Source organism: Clupea harengus, chromosome 11 (genome assembly GCF_900700415.2).
Source record: "Clupea harengus chromosome 11, Ch_v2.0.2, whole genome shotgun sequence".
Lineage (NCBI taxonomy): Eukaryota > Metazoa > Chordata > Actinopteri > Clupeiformes > Clupeidae > Clupea > Clupea harengus.
Genome location: NC_045162.1, coordinates 2,897,551 through 2,917,212, shown reverse-complemented (window position 1 = coordinate 2,917,212; position 19,662 = coordinate 2,897,551). Strand labels below are relative to the sequence as shown.

The window sequence follows — 19,662 nt, the reverse complement described above, 5'->3', positions numbered from 1 at the left end:
TTTTAAGGGTTAATGCTTTCAATATGACCCAAGAAATCCAGTGAGGCCACATTTTCGAATTTGACTCATTCGGTTAAAAAGTCATGTGCGTGAATGAACCTCCAACTTTGAACCAAAGGTGGCGATAGAGCACTTGAGTCACACACATCAAACTTACTGCACAGAATCAGGGTTGGAGCCAAAATCAGTGAGCCAAATTCACAACATTTTACCTTCTGGTTCTAATCTAGAGGCTGCCTTAGACACCCTAGCCAGAAGAAGAAGTGGAAAATGCTGTGAAATTTGGCACACTGATTTTGGCTCCAACCAAATATATATGTTTGAATGCATAACAACAAGAAAGGGTAGAAACACACAGGGGGCCAGTGCAGATTCGCTGCTCGACCCCCAAAAACATTCAACATTCAACATTCAACATTCATCACCAATTTAATCATGAGCTGTTCAAACATGACACCTAGTCAGTGATGTGTGTCTCCCCATTCTCTCTCTCTCACTCTCTCTCTCTCTCTCTCTCTCTCAAAAAACATAACAAAACAATCGTCGACCATAACCAAATGGATATGTTTTGTGAAGTCATAATTTTATTATTTTTACAAATATTCACAGTACAAGTACCAAAATGAATATATAAACAGGATGGCAGAACATAATATATGTCCATTCCATTTTATGGTGTAGGCAGTACACACAGTACACAAACCATTTTTAGTCTATCTAAAATATTTAGTACATTTGGTTTATCTGAACTTTTTTTTATCTTTATCAACACAGTATTTAAAGTGCATAAATGCAGTACAAAATGATCAAAATGCAATAACATATAGCACTTCTTGAGGTAGGGTGCAGGTATACTTGCGAGTGTCTACCAAATGCATCTGGGTTGTGTGTCTTTATTAGCCTGTGGGCAGCACGGCAGCACCACAACCACCGCATGGAACCTTCTAGACACTGTCGACACAGAGGACACGTCCCGGACTCTTCTAGACACTCTGCCGACACAGAGGACACGTCCCAAACTCTTCTAGACACTCTGCCGACACAGAAGACACGTCCCAAACTCTTCTAGACACTCTGCCGACACAGAGAACACGTCCCAAACTTATCTAGACACTCTGTCGACACAGAGGACACGTCCCGAACTCTTCTAGACACTCTGTCGACACAGAAGACACGTCCCAAACTCTTCTAGACACTCTGCCGACACAGAGGACACGTCCCGAACTCTGCAAACACCCTGTTGGCACAGGGGAGACACAGGCAGCGATGTCCGCAGCGGAGGGCCAAACTAGCTTCACGATCCTGGCACACCGAGCACAAGTCCTCTGACCTGGATTCTGGAAGATCACAGAAGAAAAGTCTTAGACCAGGGCTCTTCAACCTTTTTCAGCCCAAGGACCCCTTGGCTGAGAGGGACACTGAGCAGGGACCCCCACCCCCGCCGCCCCAAATTTAGGCCTGATATTCAAATATTTTATTTTGGAACTAAGTGTCAGTCCCACACACACACACACACACACACACACATTACACGTGTTTGAACAGAATTACACATCATCTGTAACACACAACTCATTTCAATTTATTCTGTTTATTATTGAAAAATGGTCACACAGCCATCACTCTGAATTCAATTAGGGAGGAACAAAGAATTGAGTAGCTTGAGAAGCCATACATATTGAGATGCAGGAGGAATTTATATTATGTAGGCAGCTGTCTGGACGCACAACAAGTTGGATGAAATATCTCATGATGAAATATCTCATGCCTAGTGAGAGGCCTGACGTTTGACAATTCATCACTCATGTCTTTGGCAACAAGATTCTCCCTATGAACCATGCAGTGCGTCACACATGGTTCTTGCACCGTCTGTGTACATCGCGACACATTTTGGCCAGGGTACATCATGTTCACGGAAAAAATCACTTCGAAATTCTCTGACCTTGTTGTACGTCCAGGCAGCTGCTAACAGAACATAAATTCCTCCTGCATCTCATTTTGGTCGACAAACCACACAAACGCTAAAGCTGGGCGTTGTTTGACACATCGGTGGATTCATCTAATTGGGTGCAAAATAATCTGTCTTCGGGAGTTTCGCGACAAGTTGTGCCCTCACATCAGCTGCCAATTCATCAATAGGGCGGGCAATGGGATGCTTTTCAGTTATTTTACGTACTCATCCTTCCCAAACCTTATTTTGCACACACTAGCTGCTGGCAATATTAAACTTTCTGCAATTATGTATGGCTTTTGTCTCATCAAGGTCTGCTGGCCCTCAAACAATTTAAAACGAGCCTGGAAATATTAAATGTTTTTTTCTTTCAAGTGAGCATGTGTTGTCTTTAAGTGTCGTTGCAGCTTTGATGGCTTCATACTTTCGTTTGATAGCACGGAAGAGCAGACCATGCACACTGGTAATTCGTCACCATCGGTCTCTTTGTAGGTGAAGCCAAACTTAATTATTTGAATATTTATCATACGTGTTTTCTACCGTTTGCGCTTAATCCTATTCATGGAAGGGGTGTTGGCATTATCTGAAGGTAGATCATCTGAACAATGGCCATCAGCGGTGTCTGACATTGAGGTTTTGTTCCGAGGAATTACAAAACGATTATTTCAAATTGTATGATTATGGCAGTTAACGTGTTTTGGCACCAGATAGCTAAATGTAGCTAAAAGTGCACATGTTCCCATGGTGATCAAATGATCGCGTGAAGATTCATGGGTAGCCTATGTATTATTTTATAAACGAATAGAACGCAATTTTCTACGTTCTGTTTATGTTTATGTAGCCTAATCGACATTTTTAATTTTTTGGAAGAGGGAAACCATGCTTCAGATGAAATAATTTGGCGGACCGCCTGCAGTACCTCTGGTTGAAGATCAATGGTCTAAGACTTAGACCAATGCCTGACTCAAGGTTTGCATATTGTAAAAGCAATAACAAGTTGCTCCCTACATTTTTTTTTTAGGTATTTCTACTATATGATTTGATACTAACCTGTTCTCCAATGGTTGTCATTGTTGCTTTGGTCCTCTTGAGACGGTTTGCTCTTCTTTTGAGCCATCTCTATCTTTCTCTTTAACAGAGCTGGGGTGTCTTCATAGCCACATTGAAATAAGCTGTGAGGAACAGGGCAGGATTTTCTCATAACCATACCCATACAAGTCCTCCTTACAGAACCTGGAAAGTAGAGACATAACCAGAAGATCAGTCAATGACTGTAAGACCCACTGGCTATAGTTGGCCTATAAGATAGAAATGGCATCAGTGTACACCGTCTGTGAACTCACCGAGTAAGAGCACTGTGGTCGACTGCCCGTAGACATCAATAAAGGCCCAAAGGGGAAGAGTGAAATCCAAATCAGTGTGCGTATATTCACGCCTTCCAGTGGATGTCTTGTAACCCATGTGTCCCTTACGGGTCATCCAGAAGGTGATCGTGGTGCCAGGCGGGCAGTAACTATGAGGAACCGGCCGAGCGCAGTACCCGGGTCTGTCTGTGAGGTCGGGTATGGCCAGGGGTGGGAGAGGGCGGGTGGTTGGGCACACGTTGGTGAAGCCCACCCGCACTGCGCCCTGCCAGGCTGAAAGGCTGCGCTCCACCTTGATCTGCACCTTCTCCTTAGGGTTCACCGGGCGACTGCTGAACACTAGGCCATCATGGAAGGTCTCCAAGTCCCTCGAGGCCCTGCAGTTCCCATGGCTGAGGGTGACCTTCTTGCCCACGGCCCCAGGGTGGAAGGTCAGAGGACCCAGGCAGGTCAGTGCACAGGGACGGGAGTGCCTGGCCCATACTGGTCAATGACAAAAATAATCAATCAAAGTGATTAGAGAGATCCGCAGCAACTGATCAAAACCAAATTACAGTATCTTGACTGCAAAGTCTATCAACCGACTGGTTTGGCCTGTGTGTAATGTCATCAGGCTTGTGTGTCTTGCTTATCCTAGCCTTTGTTTTGTAGGAATTGGAAATGGTTTTAGTCTTCTGATACTGTTCTGCTATCCTCTGAAGCACAGGGTGAGGGGAGTCTGTGTCCTCTAAACAGCTCCCTGTTGTTATCCCAATCACCCTTTTGTTGACATTATCGTGTGTCCAATCACATTGGCCAAACTGGTTTACATGTAATCATGTAACCTTCGGAGCTCTCACCCACTTATAGAGCTCTCTCTCCCCAAACATGTTGTAAATGACACATTTGAAATTGACTTCATAATCTAAATCAATTCATATAAATTCAAAACACAAAGGATTCTTTCGTGTGCCCCATCAAACTGCTTATTTTTACAGAAGTAGCTGGTAAGAAAGAGTGTTCAAGAGGTAAAATAGTGTAAAAGAGTTAAAAAAGTGGTAAAGTGGTAAAAGAGTGTTAAAGAGGTAAAAGAGTGTGTCCATGCACGGCTCAGTGCAATATTATTATTTGGGAAAGCAGGTGACTGAGAAATTGCCACTGCCACTTCCCTTTCACATTCTTGCCATATTTACTGGCTTAGGGCCCAGGTTTACTGGCAAGCGTCCATGATGCAGATGTACTGTAACTACCACAACATGGCAATGCTGGCAACACGACAATCTTCAACTGTCTGCTATTTGAGGTGTAATAGCCTTCATCATTCACAAGGTGAGTTCCATGATAGGTATCTGTATGACTGAATGTTAGTAGGATAGACTGAGCTCCAACTAGCAAAAACTAAAAACAAGAGATTTGATCTGGAAAAGTGCAGGTTGGTACATTTCTAAAAAAAAGAACCTTCTTTCATGTTAATATTACTGCAGCTTTGCAATGAAAGAAAAGTTTTACAAATGGTGTAAAAATGCTTACCATGCATGTTGTCTGTCATTTCTTTGGATTCTGTATGTGCACATGTATTGTAGTCGATGAGATCTGGTCAGACCCATAGACTCTTCTGGTAATCTGTTAAACTGTCTGTTTCTGTTTGACTGAACTTTTATCTGCCTGCCTTTATAGCAACAGAAACGCACGTGCCTGGGGTTTACAAACATTGGTCATCAGGGAGAGGCACTGAAAAGGAAAGGGGAGGGGCTGTCGAATTGTTGGAAAAGTACCTAGAAGTCTGTGCGCATGAGTCTGACAGCTTCTGTTTGCACTTCTGTGAGAGTGAAAGTCAGTGGGTTGGGAAAGGCAAGTCGGCAGTTGAGTTTTCATACCATGTTTTTCTACTTCAGTGTTCTAATGCATGATAAGAAGAAAATCTTTATTTTTACAAAAAAATGTACGTACTATAACACTAAAAGTTGCTTTTAACTACTTTGTGAGATCCCAATTGAGATTGCAAAAAAACATACAAAGTAAAAGTTAGACATTTCTACTGGTCAGGCAGCACAGCTAGTGTGAAGATGGATGAGTGTGATCGAGTGTGATGGAACTGCAAAATAGCTATTCTACTGTTGTTCTGTATCATTTGTATCTTTAACATATATTGATGTTTCCTGCTCTGATTGGCTGTTGCATGGTGGTTATTGTGTGAGCATATAAATGCTCATATAGGGGACTGATGGAACTGGAAATATTGCTATTCTGTTGTTGTAAGACATTAACTCCTTATGTTGTATCTGCAACTCATTTTGGATGTGTACTCCGTCTGTTTCACTGAGACCTGAACAAGTGGCTTGTGAACCCTCCCCCCCCCCCAGATAGGCTCCTTCCTGCTAAGACCCTTTGTGCCATAGTATCACCCCCCCCCCCCCCCCCCCCCCCCCCATAGGTGAACCCCTCACCCCCACTGTCTCCCCCTTCCTCTCACCTGAAGGGTGTGGTCATCCCCTCTTCTATTGTATTCTACCTGACTGAAATGTATAAATGCCTACACATTCTGCTATCAGGTGTGGGAGACTGAACTCTTGTAACTATCACACAGTCTGTGAAACTCCACCAGGGACTGGTGCTCTGGGCAGCCCCACGGACAACATGAGTCTGTTCCCCAGTCTGGAGCATGGCCTAACCATTACACATGAGTCTGTTCCCCAGTCTGGAGCATGGCCTAACCATTACACATGAGTCTGTTCCCCAGTCTGAAGCATGGCCTGACCATTACACAATAAAGCTTTTATCAGACTGATGCAACTGCATCTTGTCTAGCATTAACATTGTGCACTCGTCTTGAATTTAGCATTGAGATCCTGATTACATTGAGAATACTGTGAGCAAGATTGAACCACAAAAAAGTTGATTATCATTTTTAATTTTTCTTTTGGGTGAGATGCTCCATGTAAGATCTTACAAACTCACAAATGTAATAATACATAGGACCATTTTCACTGCAGCCATTTCTCATTTCATCTCAGACACTTACACAAATATTTTACTTCTTATTACATGCACTGGTAGATTGCTGCTTCATATCACAAGCAGTCCTTGTTGGTAGATGGTAGGTTGTTGTTGGGAGGTGGTTTATATTACAAGTTGATATTTTTGCAACTTTAATATGCATGGTGTCCTCCGGTGGTCTACCTAGAGTTTTCAGAGTAACCTCTTTATTGTCAGTAGCAGGGTCTGTAAATCAGGTACAGGTTTACATACCACAATGTCTACATGTTTACATGTTTACATACCACAATGTTTACATGTTGACATACCACAATGATAAGAAATGTTTTCTTACTTCTGCCAAGTAGATTATGTTTAGGGTGCGATTTGTTTGTTTGTCTGCAGGATTACGGAATAACTCCTGCCCCAATTTTCATGAAACTAGGTGTAATGTGGGCCAAAGAAGAACCCGTTAAAGGAAGAAGGAAGGAAGGAAGGAAGGAAGGAAGGAAGGAGCCGATCCGAATCACGGGGAGGATCCACAAATTCAGTTTTGCTTTTATTAATGTTGCAAGGGGCATTTGGCCTTGGCTGAAGTCTTGAGTGGAAGCCCTTCCAGTTACTTCTGTAAGAGACAGGACAAGCAAACCAGGCCTCTGTTTAGGATTGGAGGGAGTAGACCTCAAGGCTGCCCTCAAGGCTGCCTTTAGGCCATACAACAAATCAAAGGCTGCCTTTTTGTAGGGGGAGGGACCCCTCATTTTTTAGAAAGGCCCAGTGAAGAGCTGTTTGCCTGAAACCTATTTCATAAATGACTGCCATTCATGCCTTATGTTGTAGGTTTTTTGTTTTGAACACATCATGGCTATTGAGGAATTATACATCATGCAATTTCCTTCATAGGTTCAGTTACAAAGTCCTGTGAACATCTCACAAATAGGTTTTATGAAAACGGGAATTTGTCTCACCCAGGGATGTGCAAATATAAAGTAAACCGCACACCCATAATAAACACATTGTGATAAGTATGACAAGTTATTATGGGCCTCCTTGCGCCTTCACTAAATGAAAGACAGTGGGGTGCTGTGCAGTCATTATGTGACCTGTTAGGATTCCCACCCATTTTCATTGACATTTCAAAACTTTTCCATGACTTGTCAAGGACCCTTAGTGATTTGTCGCTGACCTTTCACAACCTACAAGTACACAAAATTGCCTAATTTACTCCACAGGTTTGAGTCTAATGTGTTGATGAAAATTAAACAGTGACCTTTAACATTCATTTTCTAAAAGGCCAGTTAGGCTATGTCAATTCCAGTGGAAACGCTAAATTAATTAAACCTACTTACAACAAGATTACTTTTCCAAAACTTTCAATGAATTTACTGAATTTCATGATTTATCCAGGCCTGGAAAATGGGATTTTAAAGTTCCATGACTTTTCAAGGATGGAAAAAGAAAAAAAAACATTGAATTTTTTTTCTACAGGGGGCACAATTTCAAGTTCCATCCCCGGTGCTGGGATCATAAGATCAGAATAGAGTTCCATCCCTGGTGCTGGGATCATAATATCAGAATAGAGTGCTTGAGGGATTCGATAAAGGAACTAGATACACTTAAGCGTACTGTAACTTTGACACAACTTGCAGTGATACAGAGTGAGTGTGTGCTGTGATGTTAGTATGACCATTTCAGCAGGAGACTGAGGACATGCAGCAACATAAATTACTTCAAATATATCTGCCGTTACGTTTCTAGGGGCACAATAACTAAATATCAGTCTTCAGCAGTTGAGTAAAATTGAATTCATTTTCTTTCAAGTTTGAGGTCCAATATTCCAGCAATCAGGATCTCAGTAATGGTTAATCTCGGTCAGCTAGGTTGTCAGCTGTTTGGCCCTTACACCATCCAAATCGGTGAATCGGAGCGTAAACAAATTTGTATCTAGTGCAGATCATATTGGTCAGTTCAAGTATATCTGTCCTCAAGCCTCAAGATATTCCTTGACTCTCAGGCCTGTCAGTAGTTGCTATCAGCCATCACTTTCAACCTACTGACAGCAACTCCACCTTGGCCTGCAGCTGATTCAAACAAGTCTGGCAAGAATAATCTTACAAAAAACAAACAAACAAACATTCCATCTCTTTTATTTTGACACAATGTTCTGTTTTATTTTGACACAGTCATCTGCAGGAAGCAGCCTGTGAACACCTCACAAAAAGGTCCAAAGTCAGTGGATGCATGATCACGCTGGGTTCTATTGTCATTTCATTTCATAGCTCTCATTTCGCTTTCATTTCTCTGTATCCTCCATTAAATTAAAACGATTATAAAGCAGTCTAACAAGCTTTGGTGCTTTGGTCCAAGACTAGCGAGCTAACTTCCTAAAAGGCAGGCTAAAACTCAAAAGAACAGCACACAAACAACAAGCCACAGGGGAGAAAGGTCCATGTCCCACAGTTGTGGCCATGAGGACACGTCTGAAAAAGACACAGGTGAGAAAGGTCCATGTCCCACAGTTGTGGCCATGAGGACACGTCTGAAAAAGACACAGGTGAGAAAGGTCCATGTCCCACAGTTGTGGCCATGAGGACACGTCTGAAAAAGACACAGGTGAGAAAGGTCCATGTCCCACAGTTGTGGCCATGAGGACACGTCTGAAAAAGACACAGGTGAGAAAGGTCCATGTCCCACAGTTGTGGCCATGAGGACACGTCTGAAAAAGACACAGGTGAGAAAGACAGCACAGTACAGTAACAACAACAATCACTACTACACGTATGACACATGTAAAAAAAATCAGCCCAGAACTTCTGATGAAAACTGATGCCAGATAAAGACTCACCCATTCAAACCATGTTATTGTGCCGTTTACTGTTGTAGGCAACATTTGTACGGTGACTGCATCCTTGGAAATGGCGCCACCTGGAGGATGACTGAGAGGAAGCCCTTCCCCCTCACGTTTGAGGCAGTGGAGGAGGAGCTCCCCACACAAGAGACCTCATGATTGCCAGTTGATCCTGTCGATGAAGGTCTTACCTGGACACCTGGTATTTATACAGATGATGCGGTGCGGTCCTGTTGCAAAACCAAGTCTATTGGTCAGTTAGTGACCAATCAGGCCAGGCCAGGACAGACACCTGCCAGGGCTTGGAGTAGGGATGGCGCTCATCTGCTCACTGCTACACATCATGCCATCTGCACTCAACTGAGGAGCCATTTGTGCATTTACTAGAAGCAGTGCAGAGCAATAAAATGTGTTAGAATAACATGTTGGGCTGATAACAAAAAGTACTTTGTTACCACTAGTGTATTGTAGAGTTATCGTATTACAGATAAATGTAAATGTATGACTTTGCATGTTAATGTGTCCAAGGAATTGTTTATGCATTCTGTGAGTGAGGTATATTCCCTTCTCTTGCCTCTCAGCCGTGTTGAGGTTTGCATGGGCGAACACCACATCAGAGTGACTGAGGGAAATGAGCAGTTCATCACCTCCTCCCGCGCCATCGGCCACCCCAACTACAGCTCCTACAACATCGACAACGACATCATGCTGATCAAGCTGAGCAAGCCCACCAGCCAGAACAAGTACGTGACAACTCTTACCCCGGCATGATCACCGACGCCATGTTCTGCGCCGGATACCTGGAGGGCAGAAAAGACTCTTGCCAGGTAGTTTACTTTTGGGATTCTGCCAAACACATATCTCTTTCTCTCTCTCTCTCTCTCTCTCTCTCTCTCTCTCTCTCTCTCTCTCTCTGTCTCAGGGTGTTGTGTCCTGCGGATATGGCTGTGTTGAGGCCGGCAACCCTGGTGTCTACGCCAAGGTAAGATTGCTGTCACAAAGTATCCAGACTGGTTATTAGAGCTTTTGTGCATTTTCAAACGGCAAGAAATTAACAATTTTCTTTTAACATGTGATAGGTGAAAATTCACCCTAGTTACCTCAGGACTCCGGAGCTGCATATAAGTATATTTATTAGACAAACAACAATTGCAATCGGGCTCACTCCCAGCACAAGGCTGAAAGTGAAGCAATGATAAACACATCGCACAAGGTTTATATAGACAGAAGTTGAGCGTTCAGCAGAGAAAACCACGTGGTGGATTTCTCACGTCCGAGGCAAGGATGGAAGTTTTGCAAGGTTAGAAGAAGCACAGTTCGACCCTTCTTATCACTTCTGGTCTAAACATGCTCTTGTACATATGCAGACTAAGTGGCACCTAATATTCCAAGTTACACACACGCAGAAACACAGAAAAGCCATGTTCCTGCTTACATAAGTACATGATTCATATAAGGTAATTAATAATACAAGGCACTTGATTATTATATTCTTAAGTCATTAACAGTGTTTGGAAATTATCTCCATCAGTCCCTCCTTTTATCCGTTTCAATGGATAATTCAAAATCACCACTCTGAGCTTCATCACATGGATTTTCGGAACAGAGATCATTACTGAGCATCACTCCATATCATTATAAGTTAATCATTTAAAATGTCATCATATTTCTCATCACACATTTGTATACTTTGCATTTGTAGGCCAACATAGTGAATGTCGACTGTGTGTGTGTCATTAGCTCGCCTAGGCTTCAGATAACATTCGAACAAGGCCTCTTTGCTGTGTCCTTGAAGGCCCTGTTTCCCATCAGGCATCCTGCAGAACACATCGGCTGTTGAATATTACTGGGCAGGAAAATGTAAACAGTCTTTTTGTGGAAAGTGTGTGGGCAGTCTGGTTCACCCATTTCCACCACGGATGATCTTATAGGCCCCATCGCGGACATTTGACCAAGACCGTTGCCTGTTGTGATCAATATGTTAAAAGTCCCAAAATGTAGAGCAGTACAGTTATGATCAAAAGTTCCACACATTGTTTCATTTTCCCCTTGTAACTCCCCATGACTTCACAGAGATAGGACCGCCCCGCCCTCCCAGTATCCACTAGGCTCTTTTACCCCACTGGACAGTGTTGTTTTCTTCACCAGGTTTGAGACGAAAAATTGCCTAACGCAAAGAATCCCCTTTGTAGCTGGACTTCTGTCACAGTGGCCCGGCCTTGGAAAACTGTAGAGGAAGACAGCTCCTATCCTCTGTCTCTTTCTAAGGAAGGCTTACTCGTTTACAATGTGTTAGATGTATCCAGGTGGCTCTCTCTGCTATTTTGACTGTGGTAGATGTTGACAGTAGCACTTTGTATGGTCTGTCCCACTTGGGCAAGTGGCAGTGTTTTCTTTTGAGGCTGTTGATTATTACCCAATCTCCTGGCCCAACCTTGGTTTCAGCCTCACAGGTTCCTGCGGAGCACAGAGAGTTCTGAGAGCATTTTGCTAATTCACATTTTTGCCATATATTCTGCAAATGTATATTCAATCTCTTAGTCTGTTTCAGCAAATGGTTTGAGAGTTTAGGCAGTGTAGATTCTTCCATACATCATTTCAAACAGTGATAACAACATGCATGCTTAATTTCACTAATTTCACTCTTGGATTCTCAATTTGCTCAGATGGTTGTTGTAGTTTGGCCTGGTTATTGGCCTTGTCTGCTTTGTGGTTTCCCAATGAAACTGGGTCTTTTGCATGTGTGTCAGTGCAATTAGTTCCGCTGCCTGTGCGGAATAGTGTGGAAGTAGTGGCTATGCGTTCAAGGTTTATTAGCTTGAACCATCAACAAACAATAGTTAAATCAGCTTCTGGAAAAGGCATATCTTGTAGGTCAGCTCTGGCTGCCATAGTTTTTATCTGTCCTCTGCCGTAAGTAAAAGTGTAACTGGGTTAAATGTCACGCAGCGCTCAATATTGATATGAGGCTGAGTGAGCAAAAAAAAATTAAATAAATAAAAATAAGCATGTGGAACTTTCAGTGTAAGTGTCTGTTTAGTACAATAGGAGCAGAGGCCTGCACCGCCAAGGCTGCAGCCACTACTGCTTGTAAACATTCAGACATTGCTTGGGCTACTGGATCTAGCCGTGTTGCCTAGTATGCCACTGGTATCAACTTTAAGTCCCCACTTATACATTAACACAGATGTTATATATCCTTTTTTTTTTAGTCTACAGTTTGTATGAATGGCTTTGTCATGTCATGGATGTGCTAGGACAGCAGAACTGACCAACAGTTGTTTTATCTGTTCAAATGCCTGCTTTCCATCTTCAGGCCTTTTAATAATATCTCCTGCTGACCTGGGCTGAGAATAAAGTAAACTCTGCAACATTTGTGTTTCTAACTCGTGGTTAGGAATCCATTATCTCAGAAGTTAGTCATTCTCAGAAAATACATAATTTATTTCTTTGTCTGTGGCTGAGGTGCTTTTTAAGATAGCTTTACTTTAGTGGACCATAGCTGCTAATGTTGTGGCCTTGTTTCTGCTAAAAATCCTAACAACGCCAGGGTATGTTGTTTACAGGTCTTCTTATCTGGAGGAACAGCACTAGATGTTCAACAACAATTGACTGTCCCTCGAACTGTAGCTAAGTTTGAGCTCATGGCTTGTGAGAATACAGTCTTTTGAGCCAGCACTCAGCCCCCACCCATCCTGTCTTAGTCCAATGTATCAGTCTAGGTTAATGTAGTTAGTGTGACAGGCTTACATTTCTCTTAAAATCTTTTTTGGGCTAAACAGTGTATATTATATACATAATAATATTTTGGGACATCATTGTTTAATTTATTCTAAAACCCATGTATTGTTGGAACAATTCTAATGCCCAACCCACATCACATCTCTTCCTAATAAGTTTGTAGGGCATGTTTTTGAAACATAATCTGTATTTTGAAATATCTCTCCTGTTTCAAACTCTGCTTTTAGATGTCTCTTTCTTCTTACAACCTTACTGTTCTGGGCATCTAATTCTCTGATTACTGCTCAGCAGGCACCAAAGTCACATAAAACAAAACAAAACAAAAAATCATTGGCTTTCTTGCCACCATTAACGTTAGCTTTGCTCTGTTTGGTGCAACCAATAATGTAAAAACATTTTCAAATCAGTGTTACAATTTTCTTCTTGTTGTAGACATTTTAAACCACCTCTTATTGCTATTATCATGTGCGTCTTCTGCTTTTGACGCACTTTTTCCCATTTGTAAGTTATTTTATGTATTTCTCTTAATACCTCTAATAATAACTGCTCTTGAAACCTTTTAAATTACCTTTATCTTATTCTTCACACTAGGGTTAGTTATGTTTCTATTTTCAGACTCTCATAGTTTGTTCTTGAGATCGCAATGCTGAGTCAACCCGAGCCCGACCAGAGGTCCTCCGTCTCTCTCGTTTTGTGAGGAGGTTGAGGCCAGGGGATTTCCCTGGGGTGATCAGTCCCCTACTGGTTCCGGGTCAAGGCATCTCAGTAATGCGAAATCAGTCCTTTAATTACATAAATTATGACTATAATTATCTGTGTTTTACCCATTGTAAAAAGTTTGTCTCAATCCCACAGAAAAATAACACAGGAGTATCTCTGACTCTTGCAAATTCTTTATCTCTTAAGCAGACTGGAGATAGCTCTTTTAATTCGTCTCCCTCAGGAATATATCTATTCGTAACGTACTATACCCCTCTAACTGAGCTATAACTGAGTTTCTCAATGTTTGTGTTTTGTCTCTTAAGGAGACCGGAATATACCTCAGCATCCAGGAGTATCTCTAACTCTAGCAAATTCTTTCAGGAATATATCTAAAACAGTTAGTATCAACCCCACAGCAAAACACCAGGTAAAGGGGAATGGATAGACCTTTAAAAGACTTCTCCGGAGTCGTCTAGAAATAGGTCTAGAGAGTTTGTACAGGCTTCCAGTGGCCAAGGGGATATATCTCTCATTTACCCCGAAGAGTTTGTACAGGCTTCCAGTGGCCAAGGGGATATATCTCTCATTTACCCCGAAGAGTTTGTACAGGCTTCCAGTGGCCAAGGGGATATATCTCTCATTTACCCCGAAGAGTTTGCGGAGGACCCCCTACCACGCAGGTTTATCTCTCATTTACAACCGAAGAGTTTGCGGAGGACCCCCTACCACGCAGGTTTATCTCTCATTTACAACCGAAGAGTTTGCGGAGGACCCCCTACCACGCAGGTTTATCTCTCATTTACAACCTTTTAACACAGCTAGCAAATTCGTTCAACACACGAGGCAAGCAGGAATATCTCTAACAACTTTGTAACCTTAAAGAATTCCTTCTCTACCCCGCGGAGAACAGGCAACACAGCCCCACTCGAAGACACGTGTACACAAAACCGAAACAAACAATAAACCAACAATATACTACCGTGCACTTACAACAAACAAACAATATACTCACAAACAGCTCGGAGTCCACACCCTACAGTCCAATTCTTTTCCTTCACTCTCGGCTCTCCCCGCTGGCAGGCCCTGGCCTCCTTCCAATTCAAGTTGGAGGTCTTTAGAAAAACAGAGTCTCATACTCCTCCGTATGGTTCAGATCCTGATGATTAGCCCAGCGTGGAGAGCCGTTGAGGTTGTTGGAATCCCGGTCACGAGCCCCCAATTATGATAGGTGAAAATTCACCCTAGTTACCTCAGGACTCCGGAGCTGCATATAAGTATATTTATTAGACAAACAACAATTGCAATCGGGCTCACTCCCAGCACAAGGCTGAAAGTGAAGCAATGATAAACACATCGCACAAGGTTTATATAGACAGAAGTTGAGCGTTCAGCAGAGAAAACCACGTGGTGGATTTCTCACGTCCGAGGCAAGGATGGAAGTTTTGCAAGGTTAGAAGAAGCACAGTTCGACCCTTCTTATCACTTCTGGTCTAAACATGCTCTTGTACATATGCAGACTAAGTGGCACCTAATATTCCAAGTTACACACACGCAGAAACACAGAAAAGCCATGTTCCTGCTTACATAAGTACATGATTCATATAAGGTAATTAATAATACAAGGCACTTGATTATTATATTCTTAAGTCATTAACAGTGTTTGGAAATTATCTCCATCAACATGTGTGAATATTATATAAATGATAGTTACAATTAGTTTTTTGTCTTTTTTATGAAACAGGTTTGCAACGACTGAGTCACCAGCAATATATCCGGTTAATAAGCCCTGGACAAAAAGTTGACTGGCGAGTTGATGACTCACTGGAAAGGCTCACATGAAGTATTTACTGTTCAGCTTTGTTTTTTATCACGCATAATGCAGAGCATGTTCACACTACTTCCTTGATGTATCCAACAATGCAAAGTTACGTATCCTATCTATTGGGAAAATCACACTGCTGCTCTTCTTGAGGTATTTGACAGTTATGTAAGGCTCTGCATAGAGTAATTAACAACGTCTAACGACCCTTGTATTTTAATGGGTTGGTTAAGTGGGTCTTAGATGTGCAGCTGACTTACTTCAGAGATGCCCCTATATGGTTTATTCTATATGACCATGTCTTCCATGTTATCATCTTTCCTCAATCTGAGTCCAAAAACCAATCATATCTGGTCATTTCTCTTGGTGTCACTGTAAAAAAAATCATATGGTCACTAGGTGGCAGCATATGTTCAAAAACACAGAAACCAGTCTTTAACTAACGTGGATGAAAGCAAGTAGCCATACAACAACTCTGATCAGTTAATTTCACTTTTACGATTTGATCACGTTTAAAGGATGGAAGTGGCGGTTCTGCCAGTTCTAAAAAATATAACTAGATCAGTCTTATTGGCTGGTTTTTGGTGAGAGGATCATTTTTATTGATAGTGATACAATGGGTGATGTGATGTCAATACACAATAAAAAAAAACACGAACAAACCTTTTGTGCTTTTGTTATTTTATATTATTACCACAGTTTGAGTCTTCACAGCCATGAGTATAGGGAATCAAACAGGGCATTGGAAGCCGCGTGGGGCAGCCGTGGCCTAAATATGAGATTATCGGTCTTGCGTCCGAGTTAGTTACTTTCTCTGAACCAGCAGTGAAAAAAGAAAGAAAGATGTCCACAGAATAAAGCCGTCAACAGACTGAAGATGTAGACAGAATAAAGATGTCGACAGAATAAAGCCGTCAACAGACTAAAGATGTAGACAGAATAAAGATGTCGACAGAATAAAGATGTACACAGAATAAAGGGCGCTTTCCCCTTTCTTAACATCCACTGCTGAGGTGTTCTTGAGCAAGGCACCCAAACTGCTCCCGGGTGTGTTTGTGTTCGCTGCTAACGGAGGAGTTAAATGCAGAGGTCAATCTTCTTGACCAATAAATTGTCCTAATTCAAAGCAGCGTCCTGGACAGACGGAGTTGACTGAATATGAGTAGAGGTTTGTGGGTTTGCTGGGTATGTGTATAGTAGATCGATAGTGGACCATAAATGGAGTGTGATATATAACTATCAGTCAGTAAAAGTGACAGTAAGCAACAACCAGACCAATATGATCCGCTGATTTGATGGCTCATTTCTTCCGCAGAGATTACTCTTTTAAGTGCTCTGTTTTTTTCCATAGCGAGAACAAGATTTTAGTGGTTTGTCTGAGTTTATTTATTGATTATTATAACATATTCAATTGATTGATTATTTGGCTGTTCAGATACGACACACCCCATCTGTCACTTAGTTAGCTAGTCTCCCCGTTTTCTCGCTCTCTCTCTCAATCCCTCTTTTGAAAAACAAGGATCAACCATAACCAAATGTATATGTTTTGACAAGCCATGATTTAATTATATTTACAAATATTGACAAATGTATTCACAAATATTTACAAGTACCACATTTAAATTGTAAACAGGACTCAAAATATACAATTTATGGTATAAACAGTTCCCTCAGTAGACAGATTATACTTTTTGATCAGTTTGGTACATTTTTTGTAAACCTTAAACAAGTCACATTGATCAAACATGGGAAAAGTCTTCCTCAAAACAGTATTTAAAGTGCATAAATGCTTTTCAAAATGAGTATTCAAACCAGTATTTAAAGTGCATAAATGCTTTTCAAAATGAGTATTCAAACCAGTATTTAAAGTGCATAAATGCTTTACAAAATGAGTATTCAAAACAGTATTTAAAGTGCATAAATGCTGTACAATATGATCAGAGTGCAATAACATATAGCACTGCTTGAGGTTTGGTGCAGGTATACTTCTAGTGTCTACCAGACACATCTGGGCTGAAACCTGTCAGTGTCCTTATCAGCCTGTGGGCAGCACGGCAGCACCACAACCACCGCATGGAACCTTCTAGACACTCTGCCGACACAGAGGACACGTCCCGAACTCTTCTAGACACTCTGCCGACACAGAGGACACGTCCCAAACTCTTCTAGACACTCTGTCGACACAGAGGACACGTCCCGAACTCTTCTAGACACTCTGTCGACACAGAGGACACGTCCCGAACTCTTCTAGACACTCTGCCGACACAGAAGACACATCCCAAACTCTTCTAGACACTCTGCTGACACAGAAGACACGTCCCAAACTCTTCTAGACACTCTGCTGACACAGAAGACACGTCCCAAACTCTTCTAGACACTCTGTCGACACAGAGGACACGTCCCAAACTCTTCTAGACACTCTGCCGACACAGAGGACACGTCCCGAACTCTGCAAACACCCTGTTGGCACAGGGGAGGCACAGGCAGCGATGTCCGCAGCGGAGGGCCAAACTAGCTTCACGATCCTGGCACACCGAGCACAAGTCCTCTGACCTGGATTCTGGAAGATCACAGAAGAGCTGTCTTAGAGGAATGCCTGACTCAAGGTTTGCATATTGTAAAAGCAATACGAGTTGCTCCATTGAAAATGACAGATTTCAAAGCTTCATTTGGCCTGCCTTCAGAAGGTCTTTCTACTGAATGATACTAACCTGTTGGAGGTTTGTTATTGTTGCTTTGGTCCTCTTGAGCCATCTCTATCCGTCTCTTTAACCGAGGTGGGGTATCTTCATAGCCACATTGAAATAAGCTGTGAGGAACAGGGCAGGATTCTCTAATAAACTTAAAAGTCCTCCTTGCAGAACCTGGAAAGTAGAGACATAACCAGAAGATCAGCCAATGACAGTAAGACCCACTGGCTATAGTTGGCCTATAAGATAGAAATGGCATCAGTGTACACCGTCTGTGAACTCACCGAGTAAGAGCACTGTGGTCGACTGCCCGTAGACATCAATAAGGGCCCAAAGGGGAAGAGTGACGTCCAAATCAGTCTTCGTATTTTTACACATTCCAGTGGATGTCTTGTAACCCAGGTGTCCCTTACGGGTCATCCAGAAGGTGATTGTGGTGCCAGGCGGGCAGCAACTATGAGGCACTGGCAGCGCGCAGTACCCGGGTCTGTCTGTGAGGTCAGGTATGGCCAGGGGTGGGAGAGGGCGGGTGGTTGGACACACGTTGGTGAAGCCCACCCGCACAGCGCCCTGAAAGGCTAAAAGGCTGCGCTCCACCTTGATCTGCACCTGCTCCTCACGCTTCACCGGGCGACTGCTGAACACCAAGCCATCATTGAAGGTCTCCAAGTCCCTCGAGGCCCTGCAGTTCCCATGGCTGAGGGTGACCTTCTTGCCCACGGCCCCAGGGTGGAAGGTCAGAGGACCCAGGCAAGTAGGTCCACAGGGATGGGTGAGCTGGGCCCATACTGGTCAATGAGAAAAAAAAACTAATTTTAAAAAGAGAAAAATTGGATAACGTGTAATCATGTAACCTCTCTCCTCAACCATGGTTTTATTATCAGATTTGAAATTAAGCTTTTATTTGAATTTGATTTCATCATCTAAATCAATGATGCTACTGTAACTGCCCCACAATGGTTGCTATCTGTATGACTGACTGGTGGTAGAATAGCCTGATATTTAGAAGACATTTAATCTGTAAAAGTGCAGGTTGGTACTTTTCTAAAAATAACCTTTCATGTAAATATTACTGTAGCTTTGCAATGAAAGAAAAGGTTAACAAATGATGTAAAAAATCATAAATTCTTACCGTTCATGTTGTCTGTCATTTCTTTGGATTCTGTATGTGCATGTGTATTGTAGTCAATGAGATCTGGACTGACCCACAGATTCATCTGGTAATCTGTTAAACTGTCTGTTTCTGTTTGACTGAACTTTTATCTGCCTGCCTTTATAGCCACATAAACGCACGTGCCTGGGGTTTACAAACATTGGTCATCAGGGAGAGGCAGTGAAAAGGAAAGGGGAGGGGCTGTCGAATTGGGAGGAGACTTGGTGTTGGAAAAGTACCCAGAAGTCTGTGTCTGTGCGCATGCGTCTGTTTGCAGTTGTGAGAACAAGAATCAGTGAGTTTGGGAAGGCATGCCGGCAGTTGAAATCTTCTGTCATGTTTTTTATGCCATGTTTCTTTACACATTCTTTACTTATGTTTTCCAGTGTTCTAATGCATCTCTGTCACAAACATGTACATATAAGTGTGAATTGCTTTT

General features: G+C 42.4%; 2 protein-coding genes and 1 pseudogene across 3 annotated transcripts; 1 reads left to right on the top strand and 2 right to left on the bottom strand.

Moving 5' to 3' along the window:
- Positions 1 to 595: 595 nt before the first annotated feature.
- Positions 596 to 19,578, bottom strand: LOC105910620 (E3 ubiquitin-protein ligase NEURL3). 2 transcript variants are annotated; one of them, XR_004164690.2, is made up of 5 exons: positions 19,203 to 19,578; positions 18,355 to 18,858; positions 18,092 to 18,244; positions 17,461 to 17,940; positions 596 to 1,062 (listed from the first exon to the last, which is right to left on the bottom strand). XR_004164690.2 is itself a non-coding variant. In XM_031576798.2 (4 exons), the coding sequence occupies exons 1-4, from the start codon at positions 19,285 to 19,287 to the stop codon at positions 17,792 to 17,794; spliced, it is 891 nt and encodes a 296-aa protein (XP_031432658.1). In that variant the 5' UTR covers positions 19,288 to 19,578; the 3' UTR covers positions 16,921 to 17,791. The 2 variants fall into 2 exon arrangements, 1 of the variants encoding a protein (XP_031432658.1); XM_031576798.2 differs by lacking the exon at positions 596 to 1,062 and having other exon boundaries at positions 16,921 to 17,940.
- On the bottom strand, positions 1,061 to 5,453 carry LOC116222484 (E3 ubiquitin-protein ligase NEURL3-like). Its single transcript, XM_031576799.2, has 4 exons — positions 4,825 to 5,453; positions 3,295 to 3,798; positions 3,002 to 3,184; positions 1,061 to 1,337 (listed from the first exon to the last, which is right to left on the bottom strand). The coding sequence occupies exons 1-4, from the start codon at positions 4,841 to 4,843 to the stop codon at positions 1,189 to 1,191; spliced, it is 855 nt and encodes a 284-aa protein (XP_031432659.1). The 5' UTR covers positions 4,844 to 5,453; the 3' UTR covers positions 1,061 to 1,188.
- On the top strand, positions 9,289 to 16,033 carry LOC116222485 (annotated as a pseudogene).
- Positions 19,579 to 19,662: the final 84 nt, after the last annotated feature.

Excerpts from the sequence above, each read along its gene's own strand:
- LOC105910620 (XM_031576798.2), bottom strand. The coding sequence starts at position 19,287 with ATGAATCTGTGGGTCAGTCCAGATCTCATTGACTACAATACACATGCA. Across the intron at positions 18,245-18,354 it reads GACCACAGTGCTCTTACTCG|GTTCTGCAAGGAGGACTTTT; the intron begins GTGAGTTCACAG and ends TCTACTTTCCAG. Across the intron at positions 17,941-18,091 it reads CAATAACAAACCTCCAACAG|AATCCAGGTCAGAGGACTTG; the intron begins GTTAGTATCATT and ends GTGATCTTCCAG.
- LOC116222484 (XM_031576799.2), bottom strand. Across the intron at positions 3,185-3,294 it reads GACCACAGTGCTCTTACTCG|GTTCTGTAAGGAGGACTTGT; the intron begins GTGAGTTCACAG and ends TCTACTTTCCAG. Across the intron at positions 1,338-3,001 it reads TGACAACCATTGGAGAACAG|AATCCAGGTCAGAGGACTTG; the intron begins GTTAGTATCAAA and ends GTGATCTTCCAG.